Raw genomic sequence first — 18,488 nt, forward strand, 5'->3', positions numbered from 1 at the left:
TGTTTACATTCTCCAAGCACAACTAAAACTACAAATCAACAGTTTAGATGGAAAACAAAGCTATTTTAAATATTAATAAATTAAGATATAATAATACTTGAACTTTATTTCAGAAGAGTATCTGGCCCTCACAGTTTATGCAGGAGAAAAACTCCGGCCCTTGAACAAATTCCGTTGAAGACTCCTGATGTAAAGGCTCAGGTGTTCTGGATTCATTAGCTGATTGGAGTGTGACACTTTAATATTAAACCTTTTCCCAATATTCTAATTGTCTGATATTTTGAATGTGGGGTTTTCATAAGCTGTAAACCATAATCATCACAATTATAACAAATGAAGGCTTGAAATATCCGGCTTAGCATGTAACGAGTCTACCTTATATATTAGTTTCATCCTTTTAAGTAGAATTACTGACTTTAATGAACTTTCGCACCATTTCTACTTTTTTATTTTCACCTTGAAGCTGTGGAGGAGTCCAATCATGCTGATGTAATTAGACAATTCAGGCATATGCAAACCAATCAGCAACTGAATGTGAGAAACTGGGAATCTACCTAGACAAACCAGAAGGGTGGCGTGCATGGACTCAGTCGCCCTTTTTTTTCACGACGGCAGCAGACAGACTAGATTGATCTTATTTTACAGGCTAAATCTTTATTCTGCAACAAGATATTGACCCAGAACAGACAGCTTGTGCAAACAGAGTTTAGTCTCAAAGTGAAGTTTACCCTGTTCAATAAGTCACTGGATTAGAGGTTGTATAGAGAAACAAACTGGGCATAAGGTAAGAACGTTTAGTTTATCACTAGCAACAGATGCAGATACATTTAAAACAATAAACTCTGATTTTATATGTATCATGTTATATTAAAATAAAAAAGAAAAGTTTTCCTTCGGTTCCAGGGAATTCATGTTGTCTGGTTTTGCTGAAAGTTCGCCCTCTTGTGGTGTGTTTCCGTCATTGTAATAACAGAAAATCTGTTTCCAGATAGTTTAGAACAATCTACTAACATCTCAATGAAATTTTATCAAAAAAATAATAAAAATAAAAAATACATGAAAAAACAACATCTTTTAAATTTCAGCTTAAAACATAATTACTCAGGTCAGGGAGGCCATTGCACCTTAAAGGCACGTTGAACCTTATTTTGTTAGGAAGTTTCCTCATAAGACTGAATAAATAAAAGCACATGCAAAAGATAGAAAATAGTAAAACATCAAAAACTTAACATAAATGATATGATCGGTGATGATTATTAAATGACATAAATCCCAGTAACCAAACTGGTAACAAAACAATGAATAAAGTACATTTTTGAATAGATTCATGAACCTTATGCATCCTTTTAACAACATAACTTACTGATATGTAAGGCAGCCTGAAATTACACATAACCCTTTTGTTTGATGTAAAATTAATATAATAAAACATAAAATATGTAAATGATCTACTTTTGGAAATAATAAATAGAACTGCATTTGTATTCTACTATTTACCTGCACGGTTCTCTTCTTATGGAAGAAAGTTAGATGATTTTAAGAAATAAACATTTTAAGGTTTCAAAATTTAAAAATCAATAACTGAAAACAAGATCAAATAAAAGGTGCTTCAATTGTTCGCCTGTAAATGTTCGATCTGTTAGAATCATTCACTCAACACTTGATTGTAATATCGGACCACTGGCTTGGTTCAAATACAAATGAATCTCACAACATCTCAGTAGAAGACAGACTTAGTCATTATGAAAATGTAAATATATAAAAAATAATTCAGTTACAAACTCAAACTTGACATGGGACTCACAGTCTGATCAGCTGATTAGCAGTTAATTAACAGAACATTTTTAATCAGCATTAAACATGATGCAATCATCACATACATACAAGCTACCTAAGATTATCTACACATAAGCCGCAAAGAGGCTTCAAACACCCCCAAAAAGCTAAAAAACCCCTCATAAAAACACATTTGAAAGATTGGATTCAGGATGATTTTTGTGCAAGTTTATGCATAAATGCTAAAACACCATCTTTACAGACTGTTTTGATAAATAACTGCCCTGTACATTGTTTTTCTGCCAAACCAGAAACCTCCTGATATGCTCTGAAAAACTCAAAGTCCAGTTTATAAGGCACTGAGCACATCTGAGACAAAAATAAAGGCTCAGAACATGTCGTTCTCTCCTTTCGGCATCTGTCTCTCCCTGACCTTTTGACCCCTTTGTCTGCTCCGTGCTAAAGCTCGTCCCTGTAGGCAGCAGACAGAAACTCGGGCGCAGATCCTTTCAGCATCTTGTGGGAACCCCTCCAATCGGTCCTGACCGAGTCGTTGTCCCACAGAGTGGACGTCTCTGTGTCGCTCACCCACTGAGCATCACCGGCGTAGTGACACGGCTGCACCAGCAGGGGGCGTGTACTGAAGGCTTGCAGGTTTCTGTTGAGGAAGTGGGACATGTAGTCCTCACTAGAGAAGGATACCAGAATTAGAGATCACAAATCTAAATATTTTAGTCTTTTAAGCCGTTTTTTGCTAAAGGGATTTTGTTGTGATTTATTTTAAATAGATCTGGCTCAACAGGAGATGGAAAGAGTGGGGCTGAAGCAAATCGCAGAAGTCAGAGATGAAAAGCAGAGAACGTGAGCTGGCCCTGAGCTGGTTCCCACACTCTTCTAAAAGCTCTGGTTTACAGAACTTTAAGGGAAAAAATGCATTTTGATTTTTATAGTCAAACACAGATGGAAAAGGTATTTGAGTGAAATTCAGCCAGATGGATGAAGCTAAAACATTTAGAAAATTAGTAACAGTTCCTGTAAATCAAGACACATCTGACAAAGTAAGGGTGGGGAATACAACAAGATTCAATTACAGTGTGTGTGTGTGTGTGTGTGTGGTGGTGGTGGGGGGTGGTGGTGAAAGGGAGGGGGGTCTGTCTATATGTGTGGAGGTGTGTGTGTGTGTGTGTGTGTGTGTGTCTGCTCTCTCTTCTCGATCCTGTGAGTCTGATAAAACAAAGTGGTGATGTTTGCAATTTTCTTACTTATTAGCAACAACTATAATGATACAGATTAGTAGTAGTAGTAGTAGTAGTAGTAGTAGTAGTAGTAGTAGTAGTAGTATATTTAGCCATCTCAGCCACCCCTGAAAAAACCTTTCAGGAAATAAGGAAGTTGATGTAGTTTTAAAAAAAAAGCATAGATTTTTCTTTGTCTTGCAAAGCTACCAGCTCTGTAGCATACTTTACAGCTAAATGCATCCAACAAAGTTGGTTTAGTGTACAGCGCCTTGTTTGGTTGTAATGCCTTGTGAATGCGCTTTATAAATAAAATTGGATTGGAAATGCAAAATTGTTCACAAAAATGATGCTAACATGCTAGCAATTAGCATAATGCATGAAAACAGCATGGCTGCAACCCTTTAGCCTAGAAATCAAGCCAGACAGCCATGCTCCATTAGCACCTCAGCAGGCCCAAATAGTCTTGTGCCTTGCCAATCACAGCATTCTGTTGGTTTGGTGGACCAATCACAGCACTTTGGTGGGCGGGATGTTGCTGCAACGAAGTGGAACAACAAAGATGGTGACGGCTCATTTGAAAAGACTTTGGCATTAACTTTGGACTAGTTAAACTTGGGTTTTTCTTTGAGTCAAATGCAGATAGATGTACTCAAGTTCTTTATTTCTACAAAGGATGTATTTGAGTCTTCTTCATCAGTGTAATGCGGACTCCCCCGCTGACCGACATCCGCAGCAGTGAGTGTTGTCCAATAGCATACAGAGACAGTTCACAACCGTAGATTCTGACCCACGACTGAGTTCTCTCTCTGTGGGTCAATGCCAGATTTTATATTCACATTTATAGGATGCCTTGCTAGGCTAGTAGCAACCATTTCAAAATAAAATCCATTTATGTGAAATATTCATAGATTAAACAACTTGTTGTCTTTTTCAGACCAAAATGTGGTTTTTACATATTTATATTTTCATTTATGTACAAAATGTTTTTATGGTATTACAATTTAAATACTCACTATACTCACCATTTAGGATGCATTATTTGTTGATGGAGTGAAGATATTAAACCGTACTTTTTTCGTTATAAACTGATATGGCTGGATTTTATTTTGAGAGCTTTGCAGCAACATGCTTCTGTAAAGATCAGCCTCAATAAGGTCAAATGTTTACTTTGCCAGTAGCACAAACAAACCTTGAGCTGAAAGTAACTGATAAATGTACCTAGCTTAAATCATCAGATCATTTTCAGAACATTTCAGAAACCAACCAGAAACGTTGCATTTGCTGTCTAACCAAACTGGACCAAAGGATCTAAATCCCTCCCACGTTTTAGGTCATCAACAGTCTGTATTGACCAAAAACAGCCAGGTCAGTCTAAGTTAACACTTGCTGCAAAGACGTGTGTGCAGCAGGAAAAAGAAAATCTCTTTTTTATTTTGACATTTTCAATTTTAGCTCGACAACCACCACGTATTATAGCCAGTTATTTTCAGAAAAGCCACAGCATTCACTCTTTAATCTCGAGCCCAGTTAAATATAAAGTTCAGACGACTATAGTAAAGAATGTTAAACGTCTGCTTTTAGATTAAGAGCCAGAACAGAGAAGGATTAACCCAAACGGCTTTCTTATTTAAGAGATTGTATGGAACAGTTGTTTTCTTTGACCAAAATGTTGATTAATAATGAATCGTAATAAACCCTAAAGTGTTCTTACTTGGGGTGTTTGTTGTACATGATGGGGAGGAACTCATCGACGGGCAGCATCTTGGAAAGCGGCTCGGCGTTGAGCAGTTTCTGGGCTCCCTGCTGGGAGATGATGTACGACAGGGTCCAGTAGGAGTAGTCGGCCACCACCAGGTTCTGAACGTTCTCCACCGCCGCCTCCTTTCCAGGATTCACCTGCTTCCTGCCCAAGTATCTGTGGAGAGTGGAGAAACCAGCCAGGACGTGATTTCTAACATCTGTTGCTGTTTTGTTTGGTTCTTTTCATTTTTAGAATGTGTCTAAATCCAGGAAAACGAAACCTTTTGGCAAAAAGGATATTTTGAGTTTGTGTCCAAACTTTGATCTTGTGGTTTGTTTTGAATAGAAACATGTGGTTTTTGTTCCATAAAGACAAAAATAAATAAATAAATAACTCACTGGACACAGAAAAACAGGAAGGAATTTACATCTTGAGGACATTCGACTTGTTTTAAAACTGGTACTAAACTGATTCTTCAAGACAATAATTTATAAGCCAAGCTGCTTTAATTTGAGATTGACATCTCAAGAAACCAAAGAACTGAGGAACTCCTCACATGATGTCCCAATCCAGCTCCACCAGCTCTACTTCCTCCATCAGCATGAGCACTCGCCGCTTGAAGTTGGCCTCAAAGCGAACGTCGTCCTCGAAGATCAGCGCTTTGTCCATTTGTGTGTCCACAATCTAAATATGAATATAAATATGGAAGACCATCCATCAGGCTGGACACCAAGATCTAGATTCTCTCATAAAGTTTTAGATTTGCTTAAAACTGTTTAAACACAAAATGGCTCGTCACATAGTGTTGCATACATGTTTTCATGAATAATGAAACGTACGTTTTTGGAGTAATGACACTAAGAATTCTTATAGTTACTTAGATTTAATACAAGACTAAATAAATAAAAAACAGATGCATGACTTCACTGGTTCTGAGAAAATGTGTTTGAACACATGAACAGCTGGGTAATTGATGCAAAATAAAGTTGTATGTAGAAAGTCCAACACTATGCTTGTGTACTCGTATTAGTAAAAGTACTCCTATACCATCAATCCAGCACCATTGTAGCATGCCGCTAAGCTAACAGCATTTTGAAAACTGCTGCAGAAACACATCAGGACAGCTGATCAAAGCTCTCTTGAGATGGGCTTTGAAACCACCCAGTCGTGGAGCGAAATCTACGGTTGTCTCTCAAATAGTCTCTGTAATTGGACAGCGCTAGGACCAATCAGAGCCATGAACAATGTGATGTATTCACTGCTATTGAAATCAATCAATGAGGCAGTCCACCATTCACTGTCAAAGAAGAACAAACAAATGCACCCTTTTACAAAAGCAGCAGCACGGAAGGAGCTGTGCTGCTGATCAGTCCTGAGAAATAAACCTGTGTGAAAATCAGAGCGCCGGTGTGGTGTGTGTGACCATGGTAACGGTCTTGTTATAACAATGACACAAATTGTGCTAATGTCGTTGGTTTCACGTTTCTGTTTACGCTGCTCCTCAGAATAAACGGAGTATTCGTCAATCTCCAAAGATGAACGTGTCACGGCGATTCTTCAGCATTGATCTGCAAAACTGTGTGACGTCCACAGCTCGTTAGCTATTTCAAACAGATCTGGAAGCTTTGAGCTAAACAATGTTAGCTTTGAGATGTATCTATTTTTTATTAATCTGCACAAAGATGTCTTAGATGATCTAAAGTAGTATTATTTAGTCAGCTTAAATCACGGAGATACAGCTCTGGATGATTGGAGATGGGGATCTTGCCCTCCTGCCTGTGTGTGTGTGTGCGCGTGTGTGTGCGCGCGCGCGCGCAGTTACCTGGAGGTAAACAATAACATTCAAGAGGCCTGCCTTGCCTATTTTATAATCTGAGGGAGAGAAACCTTCCTGTAGGGCAACAATTATCAGTTCGGATTGGATGATTGGGACGGTTTTCTCTCACCTCCTTCCAGATGTGGTAGTGACTGAGGAAGCAGCCCACCTCCCCTTTAGTCAGGGTGCGCCCGGAGAATGGGTCGTAGTAGCCCGGCAGCAAGTCCACACCCAAGATTTTAATGTCACTGCTGTTGAGAGCACTACACACACACACACACACACACACACACACACACACACACACACACACACACACACACTTTAAAAAAGTGCTTTACTTTCTTACTGCAGGAGAGTTGTGTATTTTTGTTCCTGCAATGAATGTTGCTTCAGTTTTTATCATCCTCTTATTTTAAGAGCATTTCTTGTGGGTGCTATTATATTTTAATAATATGGATGTTTTTTTTCTTCAGCTTTGGTGCTTCCATTCGTACTTTGATCTAAGTTATTATAAATCATGTTTTGACAAACAGAAAAACAGTCTTATATGATGAACTGCTGAATCTCTTGAGAAAAAAACACTATGAGGCTATAAGGCTACAACTAAATCAGCATTTAATCACCTTCACCAAATATAAAGAGTCCGAGGTCTCATCTCCAGACCAGACTTAGAGAAACGTATTCATGGTTTTATTTCTAGTTGGCTGGACTACTGCAATGGTCTCCTAACTGGTCTTTCTATAAAAGCTGTGAAGCAACTGCAGCTTGTTCAGAATGCTGCTTCTAGAGTCTTAACAAGAACTAAGAGAACGGAGCACATCACTCCTGTTCTTAGATCTCTACACTGGTTACCAGTAAACTACTGAATATATTTCAAAGTGCTCCTACTAGTTTATAAATCACTCAGTGGCATGGGACCAAAACAACAATGCTAAATCACAACAGCTGCAGATTTTTCTGCTTTCTGAAACTTAGGAACAAATAAGCGAGGATGTGTGTACCAATTATCAACATTTTAGTGTCTGCTTCATTTAGTTCTCTAGAAGAACTTCTTCCATGCACGTCTGAGAGTTGCTCACTTTCCATCCACTGCGTCCACCACCTTGACATCAATCTCCAGCTCGTTTAAGGAGAACAGCATCCTGTCCCTTCGGTCGGTCCGGCGCCGCAGATTAATCAGATAGATCTGAAGATGAAAGGACAATGGGTACAACTGATTCCCGATACCCAGAGCTTGGTTCTGTGATGGTTAGTTTTAGACATGTCTTACATCTACAGTGACCAATCTCACCTCGTCAAATCCCATCAAGTCCCTCTGTTTTGGGAACATGTGAACGAATCGAGATGGATACATGGGTGGACCATCGACTGCAAAAGAAAGAGGAGACATGATTTAGAAGCTGATTTTGTCCCTTCGACACTAGTGAAACTGTTTTCTCACTCATGGACTCCAGATGGACATGGACGAAGTTGAGGCGATCGTCCTCCAGGCTGAAGTGAGGTTTGGCTGGAACGTTCAGGTAACCATAGCGCTCCTTATTGCACACGTACATCTGGATCGCTGAGCAGCAAGAAAAATATCAGTCAAGCTGATGAATAAACATGCTGGGATTTATTTTATTTTATTATTTATTTTTCTTCTTTGGTAAACACCTCCATGATCAGAATGATTCCATCATTACTGTCATGGCCTGTGCTGAGTTCACCTCTGTCTGGGATCTGAGTCTTTCTGTTGCAGGTGGGCGTGTCCCGGAGAGCAGCTGCTGCAGATCGTCCCATCAGTGGTCAGGGGATTTAAGGAGCAGCGTGATAACTCACCGGTGCAGGATGATTACTCTGTATTGGGTAGTGTCTAGCCTGTGCTCTTGCCTGTTTAAAGACTTGTTTGCTTCCTAACCAAACCTCACTCTTCTTCAGTACTCCTTTGGATCAACACTGCCTGCCAGCCACGTCGCTCACCTCTGACCGCCTGCTCTCCACCGCTCACCTGCCCGTCTGGACACATTTGGACTCCTGTTCTCCAGTGCTCAGCTCCCAGCCATTGTCTCTGTCTCTCAACCATCCCGCTCAGCCAGACCTGACTTGCCCTCCTCTTGAGGTCTTAAAACATCCAGGAAACCATAAGCCCCCTCTCACTTGGTTTTGTTTACACGTTAACTTCAAGATACTCATTCCTGTTTCCACTTCAGAATCTATTGGAGCCTCCAGACGTCGGATCGCCACATTCACCTCAACCAAGAATAATAAATAACATTTTTTTTTTACTTACTTTCAGTTCCCGTGGTGATTCTACATGTCGTGGGTCAAAAAGCTACACCCAAACATGACAATTTAGGTAATTTTACCAAAACTTGAACTAAAATCTCAATAATGAGTTTAAAGGAGAGACTTTAATATAAACATGGGAAGTTATGCACTATTAATCTCAGCTGTTGTGGATAGTAGGGCTGAAACAACAAATCGATAAATCGATACAAATCGATGAGGAAATGCGTTGGTAATGCATTTCGTCATTGACTCATTGTGTTGTACAACTTTTTTGTGTCGTGCAACCTTCATGTAACAGTCAATGCACGCAGCTCATCTGTATGCGGCAGCAGAGCAGACCGAGGCAGGTCAGAACGAAGAGAGACATAAGTTGCCAGACTGGCGATGGAAAAAAAAAAACTCATGTGTGCAATAAATTGTTTAAAAGATGCAGCACTAGTGTGACATATTTTCAAGTATTTTTTTCCCCCCAGAACTTTATTGAACAAAGGTGAGTTGCTTTTTACTGGCGCACAATGTGCTAATCTAGGTGCTGCGGAGGAAAACACAGAAACCAGAAAGGACGCAAAGGCAGAAAAAGTCCAAAGTTCCAGCTCAGTGGCCTAGTGGGAGAGTGTCCGCCCTGAGACTGGGAGATCAGGGTTCAATTCCTGGTCGTATCATACCAAAGACTTTGAAAAAATGGGACGCAATGCATCCCTGCTTGACACTCAGCATTAAGTGGTTAAACCACCAAATGGTTCCCGAGCGCGGCTGTGTCTGCAGCTCACTGCTGCCCCAGGGGATGGGTCAAATGCAGAAAACAAATTTCGCACACACATTAGTGTAAGTGTGACAACTAATGGAACTTTTACTTCAACTTTAAAGTTTGGGATCAACAGTGTAACTATGGGCAGATTAGCTAATGCTAGCGGGTAGCAGGCACATGATCAAGTGGGTTCCGAATAAACACGATGGTTGTGAAACTAAGAATATCTAAACTTGAAAGTGGAAGGAAAGTCCCTATCATCCCGTCTATTAGCTGTTTGCAGCACTATGGAGCAGAACCGCAGCAGTCAGTTTGCTGCTTCGAGTCTGCTCTGGTCAACAACGCTGCAGGAGTATGGCAAGCCGCTGTAGCATGTAATTCCCAAACAGTCGATCTGTGAACATAATTTAAACTGGATTATTGCCAACTAGGGCTGCAACAAACGATTATTTGGATAATCGATTAATCGGATGGGGTCTCGACACGATTAATCGATTAATCGGATTACATGGGGAAATTTTTTAAAACTGCTAGGGAAACGTTATTTCTCTCCTTCCTTCACTTTATTTAACACAACATTATTAGAAAACAGTTCAATAGCAGAAAAACAACATGCCATCACCTAAATTGTCTTATAAGGTGTATAGACAGAGACCCTAAGCTACATCTATCTGTGACCTAAAATGCTTGGTCCAAGTTAAACAGCTTAAGGGCAATTCTCATCTGTTTTGTTTGATCTCATCTGTTGACATTTATTTTAAATGTAATTAAACATAGGCTGTGAATTAATCAAAATTGATCACTATTTCCAAAAATGACTGAAAAAATACCAAATAAAACAAAAGTAAATGAATGCCATCCTCCTTGCGATGATGCCCTGGGCAACTGCCATAAAGTCACATCAAGAAATGCTGCTGATCATTCCAATGATCCAAAATAGACTCACATTAGGCCACATGAAAGCAACTGAACCCAAAAATATATTAACCAGTATATAACTGCACTCTCACACAACACGCCTGCAGCAACAGTTAGGACTCCTCCCTCCCTTTGAAAAGCGTTTTTGCTTCTGAGGACATTGTGGTTGTAAAACCACATGCTAGTAGTCTGGCCCCGGTGTGATCAACCAGTTTCTGCGGGAATGTGACGGCGGAACCAGGGCCAGATTAACACTTTGTTGTACCCTGGGCAACAATATTCAAGGGCTCCATCATCACGACCCGAGGATCACCATATTGTGGTCACATACAGAATATTTTACTGTAATATGCAGTAAATATACTCAATACTTGAATGCCTGACAACACGTAACCCGCCCAGAGTAACCTTTGACCCACCTCGTGTGGACTGACCAATGAGGAGAGGGTCTTAACTTGAGGCCCTCTCTTCATTGGTCAGTCTGCATGAGACTGACTCTCAACTGACGTTCAGTCATAGGCAGCGAAGCGTCTCTGTGCAGTGCAAAAGCCCGGGTGAACAGTTTGTTTAATGTAGGGTGATCATATTTCCATTTCCAAACAAGAGGACAGGGGATCTGTGCCTATGACGTCACACTATGGCAACGCCACACAAACCATGTTGGGACCCATTTTTTGTAAGAACTAAATTAATATCAGATTCTGCCAATTAAAGGGCTCTAAAACAATTCATATGTAAATATTTTGCATATTTAATGCAAAATCTAATTTTTCTGCTTTAGTGCTGCAACAAGGTTTTATTAATAATAAATTATTATACCTTTTGTTTTACTACAGCATCGGTAAGCTTCCTGTGCACAGATTATTAAGGATGCTTGTTTCAGCTGGGAGATTAGACGATAGGATCAATGAAAAAATAAGTTGTCACACACTCCATGGAAACTTTCAGAGAATCCACAAATAGTAGCTTTCAAATGGTTTTGTTACTTTTTGCAAGTTTAAAAAAGAAGCAGATGAGACAGCGCTTCTGATAATTTAGTTTTTCATCTGATAATATTAGAACATGTCAGTAATGGGGGGGGGGGGGGGGGGGGGGCATTTTGCCTTGGCCCCCAAAATGTCTTGAAACGGCCCTGGGTGTGTGACTGAGTTTTGAAGGTGATCTGAATTGTATCAGATGTATAAATATAACATGTGTATAACTTATTGTTTTTTACTGGTAAAAACGTGTCGTGGAGATAAATCTACCTACATTTTACTTTTCAACACTTTGTCTTGTTTTCTTGTTTTTATTGAACTATTTTCCTGTCCTGTCTGTCTCTCATCTTCCTGCATCTCCTCTTAATTCTCCAGAAAATCTGTTGCCTGGATTCTTACCTTTTCACCTCATCAGTTACTTTTGAGCAGGTCAAAGGGATCTCCTGACCGAAAAGCGCAGAGCGCGTTTTCGATGCTGCGTGAGGTGACATCACCACAGCACAGGTGATGAGCTCCGCAGTAGCGAGCTTCAGGCACAAATAAGACAGAAAATAGAGAACATGTGCGGACATGAACGATCGTGTGCTAATTATAGTTTTTTGGTTGCGCCACTTTGAGAATGGACCGTGCGCTGGAAGCAGCTGCCTGGATCGCTGTGCAACAATGCGGAACCGGTTCGCAGCAGCGCAAGTCTGCAGGCTCTCCCTCGCGCTGACCTGCGGCTCTCCCTCGCGCTGATCTGCGGCTCTCCCTCGCGCTGATCTGCCGGCTCTCCCTCGCGCTGATCTGCGGCTCTCCCTCGCGCTGATCTGACTTGCTCTGGTCTGCGCGCAATGGCGGGCGGGAAGGGGGGGCGCTTTTGGAAGAGTTGTGCGACACAACGAATCGATGACGCAATTCGTTGCCAACGCTTTTAGTAATCGATTTTCATCGAATTTATCGATTCGTTGTTGCAGCCCTATTGCCAACCAGTACGTAATAGTAATGCCACCGTTACATGTTTAGCTATAAGTTATTTCAGCCGCTTGTATACATGATCATGTTCTTTTGGACACTACCCAAAGCTCCTTACCAGTGCTGAGGGTAGGAACGTAGATTGGTTATCGCCTTCTGGCTCAGCTCTCTCTTCACCATGACAGGCCGGTACAACGCCAGCATCACTGCAGACGCAGCATCAATCCTCTTATCGATCTCCTGCTCCATCTTTCCCTCACTCGCGTACAAGACCCTGAGATACTTAAACTCCTCCATTTAAGGCAGAAAGAAGAACCCGGAGAAAGCATTTCACTCTTTTCCGACTCAAGACTCGGATTAGAAGTATTAGACCATCATAAATGCCTTTTTATTAGTTTTTTTAATGCAAATTTGATTCGCTAACAATTTCTAATCGCCCTCAGCAAATGGAGGCCAGTTTATTCTATAAGATCACAGGGATACTCTAGAAAAATCTTGTTTTTATGGTTCATCTTGAATGGAAATTTGAATCATGACTGCAGAACTTGTGCAGGTTGTTCCTCACATAGGTGGCCGTTTTAAGTGAAATTAATCAAAGGTCTAACCAACAGTTTAGTGGGTCTTCTGAGCTTTTTACATCACCAAACTCATTAATACCATCTTGTTTATCCAGTAATCTGTTAATATTCTTCCCAGGTTAGCTCTCATGGTTTTATTCCATGCTGCCTCAGTTTCACTAAGAGATCCCACAGACTTGCAACAGCTTCCAGTGACAAATAATTCAAAATTTCTCTTTCATTAGACTCCTGCTTGATTAATATTTAATTTCTAATTTCAAAACCCTGCTTTCAATTTAGAGGAGCGTGTGCAACATCTTCTGTCTTTAGCACACAGAATCCACCTTTGTTTCTGTAAACAGGTGGAAAAATCTCAACAAGCCTTTTCTGTAAAACCTAATAAATAAAGATGACAAACCTGCGGCGCGGCAGGAGAAGGCAAACACGATGATGTCATCGTAGGGCCATGAGTAGTCCTCATGAGGCGGGTAGAACGCCAGCTTCTTCATGCCCTCCTTCCTCAGATCCAGCAGCAACGTGCTGTGGACCATCGGTACCGGGAAGCAGCCCACTCTGTGGCGGTAACGTGTGGGGAAGTACTCTGCTGTTCGACGATAATAACCCTAAAATGTAATAAAATGTAAAAAAAAAAAGAAGTGCGAGACAAGTGTTAATTAAAAGCACTGATGAGTAACAAAGAAACTATCAGATGTTTTGGAGATCAGCTGATCACCTGTGGCGTGATCCCACACCAGAAGTTGGAGTATGCTCCCTGGGAGTCCAGCATGGGGGCGACCACCGACTTGTTCTCTGCTATCAGCAGGTTGAGGGTGTCCGGGTTGGTCAGGATGTTGTCTGTGTCTGCATACTGGAACAGAGAGACAGGACTACAGGTGCTGAAAGAACAAATCCAGCTTAGTGCAGAAAAACTGACTAGAGTTCATTAAAAGATGACTTTAGAACGTACCAGGATGTAGTCAGCCCAGCGTTTTCTAGCAAAATTGAGCGCCGCTTGTTTTAGCTTCATCACATACTCATATCTGCTGTTGGGCCAGTGTTTAGGCCCCAGTTCTCCTGCGTAAGACCTGTGGAAAAAGTCATGATCACAGTTGCATTAGTTTCATCAGTTATTTCCTTTAATTCCTTAAATGTGGTGATGCACAAGTAAGATCTCATTAATCCTTCAAATTAGAAGAGCAGACACATCTGGAAAATCAAAATAAACAAGTTAGATTCTGATTCTAAATGCAACAATTACAAACAGAAGGGGGAAAAAAGGAAGAAATAACCTTTTTCAGCCATATTTTAAATTATATGTTCCTTAAAGCCTTACGTTTGACAGGCTTTTAAAACAAATATCATCTTAAATTGACGATGTGTGTTTTCCCTGGCTATAAGGGGCAGTACATACCTAAATCATTGCAAGCAGGCAGAATATTTGTGCTCGAGCAAGACCTGACTGATGCCCATTAGGGTCAAAAATACCCGGGAGCACAACCTCCAGCAAAATGACAAGTACATCAGACTCCCTTTCATCACTGGCAACTAGTGAAGCGGTAAAACAACATTTATGAATGGTGAACGTTTTGTAACCATTTCTAACAAATCAGTAAATGCATTTTGTCCTCATGGGTTCCCATAGAAGGAAACATGGTGTCTAATATGGCGTCGCCCAGAGATGCAGGGAGTTTCTCAATGCCATGGAACCTTGCCTTGATGTCTTGGTCCCGCCCCGGTTGCCTAGGAGATACGTCATCAGGAGCCACCAAGGAATGTTCCAATGTTCATGTTCTACCGAGGTGTGTGTTCTCTGTTTGTTAGCCGTTTAGCTAGCTGAGCAAGGATACATTGGAGGTGCCTTGTAGCCTGGCCTTGGTCAAAAATTTCCCAGAATACACTGCGGTTTTCTCAAAAAGATGGCGGATCAGAAGCCGGCAGCTACTTCGGGGGCAAATTTTAAAGATTAAATGTAAGTCAACTAAATGTAGCTGATATCTAAAATGTTTTTTTTTTTTTAATATCCAAAGCAGTTAGCTTTGTTTGGTTAGTTGCTTAGTAGTTGTAGCTTCGGTGGCTAGCAGGTAGTAACTCACTTTCATATTTAATTTAACCAATATATACACAATTAAAAAGTAAAAGACTTGTTATACATTTATATTGAAACTTATACATATAAAATATAATGTTACCTCCCATGTCACGTGATGCAAGACTGTTCCATTTAACCGTTTTCTTTGACCAAAGAAGGACAGTGTGCTCGTAATCAAGGACTTTGACAATGAGAAACACCCGTTGGACCCAGCCCCATGTATTTTACACCCAATTTTTATGGTTATATGTTACAAAGCTGCCAATATTTTTCAACAACTAGGCATTATTCAATTCATTTTAACAACCCTTTGAAGGCTGATGCCAGAGATTAACATCTGTTTAAAGGTCAACTTTACTCATATTGTAATACATTTTCAGCAGTCTCTAGTAGAAACGAATACCTTGTAAGTTGTTCTCAGACGAAAAAATACTCCAGTGCGCCTGTTTGAGGATGAGGGAGTAGCTTAAGACAACAGGATTTGGTCTCGTTTCCTGACATTTGGACATCTCGCCTCTGATTGGCTAACAGCAACGTGACTCAATTGACTCAGTTTGCTTTGCAACGTTGATGTTTTATATCCACAAATAACACAAGCCTGATGGAGTTCTGCTGTGTTGTGGAATTGCTAAAGCTAATGGTTAGCTTCTACTAGTTGAGACGTTCTCTGCTGATTCCTGGAAACTAATCCAACAACAGCCTTCCTTGTTGTGATTCAAGATGGGAGAGTCCATGAACGCTAAGTGACAGTGTGACATACATCTGTCAAGCTTTTCAGATCCTAAAGTCTCACCATCTATTTCCCATCAGAAGCTAATGTGGGAGATAGGTGTAGACCTGCATGAAAAACTCAGGGTGATTATAATCAAGAATAATAATTATAAAACTGTTTCTCAGTGAACCTGCTTTTTAATATTAATCTGCTAAAAAACATGTTAAATACTTTGAGAAAACAGACTCATTTTAGAAATAAATGGGCCGCGCCTGCAGACATCTGTATAGTGTTGTAGATTCATCAACAAGCAGAAACGTGTCATATTTTAAATTCATGCAAAGAGCAAACAATTCAGATTTTTGCCAAAACCCAATCTGAAGTTGCTTTTTGAGAAGCAACACCATCATAGGTGCTTCTGCCTTTTCATCCTATGAAGGCTAACTGACAGAATCGGGTAAATATCAACAAACTCGGGTTGCAGAAGTGGACTTACGTGGGCTTGTCCATCGGTCTCCACTCAACATAATGGTAATATTTCTGCATGACAGTCAGCCACTCCTTCAGGATGGCTGTGGTGTTGTCAGAGTTGTGATCTGTGGCTGCCCTGAGAAGAACAGAGAAATCAGCTGAAGATCTCCAGATCAGATAAACACAAATCTAAGAGCCAACCATTGAGCAGAGGAGAGGATATAAGCACTAAAGTTGTTCCTGTTTCATCCTCAGCAGGAAAAATTCAAGAATATTTAAACCAGGGAAGAAGCGATGATCAAAAACCAAAGTCTCAATTCAGAGAGGAACATTTCTTAGCTAGTTCCAACAGAAGCTCTGCCATCAGGATGAGTTTTTAACACCTCTAATAGAAAAGACTACAATATTTAAACTCTTCAAATAAGAACTTAATGAATGCAACCCCAGCTCAAAAACTACATAATTGTTATTCAATAATGAAAGAAGAATCTTTAAATCAGTGTGTATGTTGTGAAACCCTCAATCAGAGCTGCATGGTGGCATTTTTCCCTTTCAGCAAAAAGGTTGCAGGTTTTAATCCCAGTTCCTGCAGCTTTTATATGTAGAGCTGGTATTTTCATCCCATGCATGGATGGGATTTCTCCATTTGCTCTGGTTTCATCCCACAGACCAAAAACATGTATGCTAGGTTAATCTGTGACTCTGAATTGTCCAGGTGGTGTGTTTGTGTGTGTGTGTGTGTGTGTGTGTGTGTGTGTGTGTGTGTGTGTGTGTGTGTGTGTGGCTCATATATTTATGTCGATGTTATGGCTGCCTATCATGGACTGAATACCTATCCAGGATGTCCCCTGCCTCTCGCCCCAATGGCCACTGGAGACAGGTACCAGCTCACTGTGACCCTACTGATGTCTAAGCAGTTAAGAGGAGTTTTGGTGTTTTTCTCTAGAGCTAGACAACATTAGAACCAACCTTGATCTTTTGATTGCATTAATAAACTTCATAAGGGGAAATTTAAAACCAAAGTTAACAAGTATAATGTATTTCATAGTTTTAAAACTACAATAAATTGCCCAGATGCTGAATTTTTTGTGGAATTTTCCTTTAACAAATCGGAAGCTGACTTCAGCCTCCGATCAGTTTAAAAAAATACATCTTGTTTGAATCCAAAGAAACTAGAAAACTGTTAACCAGAACCGAACATTTAAGTCCAGTCTGGACAGAAACGGGGACAGCGAGCAGGGACAGCTTCAGGTCATGTAGATACCGTGGACCTTTCAGATGAACCAGAGAAGAAGCCTGTTCTATCCTGCTAAAGGACCCACCAGACTGAGATGCGCTCTTTGGGATAGTTGAGTCTCTCCAGAGCTCCGAGGTAGTAGGGCAGCGAGTGCGCAGCGTTCCTGGCCAGGAGCGCGATTACCACGGTGGGAGGCTGCATTTTAGACTCCTCCGGATACTTCTCCTCCGAAAAGTAACATTCAGCCCGGAAAAGCAGTGCTGCTAAAACTAGAAGAGGAAGTATCATGATGGTGGCTGTAGTTTAAAGTAATCCACGGCGCCTCTGAGCTGCACGTAGACGCTGGACGCGTCAGCAGTCCCAGGGAAAAAAAAGAGGAGGAAGAAAGAGGGCTTTCCCAAATGTTTCACCTCCTACTTCTCCCCAGAGCTCCTAGAGCTCAGCTTTAACCCTTTCATGCACGGCAGCCACTACACCTACTTGAGGAAATGAGGGTATATTTGTACAGAGGCTGTCAAACTTGATCCTCATTCCAAAAGAGTGCCCCCTACTGGAGATGACCCCGTCCTAAAAAGTGAGATGAAACCTGCTGCTGGCTTCATTTGGCTTTACCACTCTCACAAATGAACATGTCTCTGTAGAATGAATTAAAAAGAGAAGTTTGGATAATACATGAAAAAATAACACATGGTGACAATGAACCCGAGTTATTGTGGTGATGAGCTGGAATCTTTGGGATTCAAAGAATCAAAGCAATCCATTAGACGTTTTGGTCACGATGCCTACTAATGCAGACTGTTACTACAGGGTAAATACTGAGTACATATCAGGGTTGCTAACTTGGAGTGATGTTAATTTGTTTACTTGTAAAGAGGGAGGATTAGCCATATACAGAGGGGGCATTGCGGAGAGGATAAGGTCTGATTAGTCTGACAGAGAAAGTCCAGTTATAGTGATTTTGGAGATAATTAGACAAAGCAACA

The 18,488-nt window shown here is 40.8% G+C and overlaps 1 protein-coding gene across 1 annotated transcript; it reads right to left on the bottom strand.

Moving 5' to 3' along the window:
* Positions 1–2,041: 2,041 nt before the first annotated feature.
* On the bottom strand, positions 2,042–17,947 carry cercam (cerebral endothelial cell adhesion molecule). The gene is made up of 12 exons (XM_015940662.3): positions 17,591–17,947; positions 16,294–16,404; positions 13,964–14,081; positions 13,730–13,864; positions 13,415–13,619; positions 8,016–8,135; positions 7,866–7,942; positions 7,654–7,760; positions 6,702–6,834; positions 5,312–5,439; positions 4,726–4,929; positions 2,042–2,464 (listed from the first exon to the last, which is right to left on the bottom strand). The coding sequence occupies exons 1-12, from the start codon at positions 17,791–17,793 to the stop codon at positions 2,236–2,238; spliced, it is 1,770 nt and encodes a 589-aa protein (XP_015796148.3). The 5' UTR covers positions 17,794–17,947; the 3' UTR covers positions 2,042–2,235.
* Between the last annotated feature and the right edge of the window lie 541 nt (positions 17,948–18,488).

This window comes from Nothobranchius furzeri, chromosome 6 (assembly GCF_043380555.1).
Source record: "Nothobranchius furzeri strain GRZ-AD chromosome 6, NfurGRZ-RIMD1, whole genome shotgun sequence".
Classification (NCBI taxonomy): domain Eukaryota; kingdom Metazoa; phylum Chordata; class Actinopteri; order Cyprinodontiformes; family Nothobranchiidae; genus Nothobranchius; species Nothobranchius furzeri.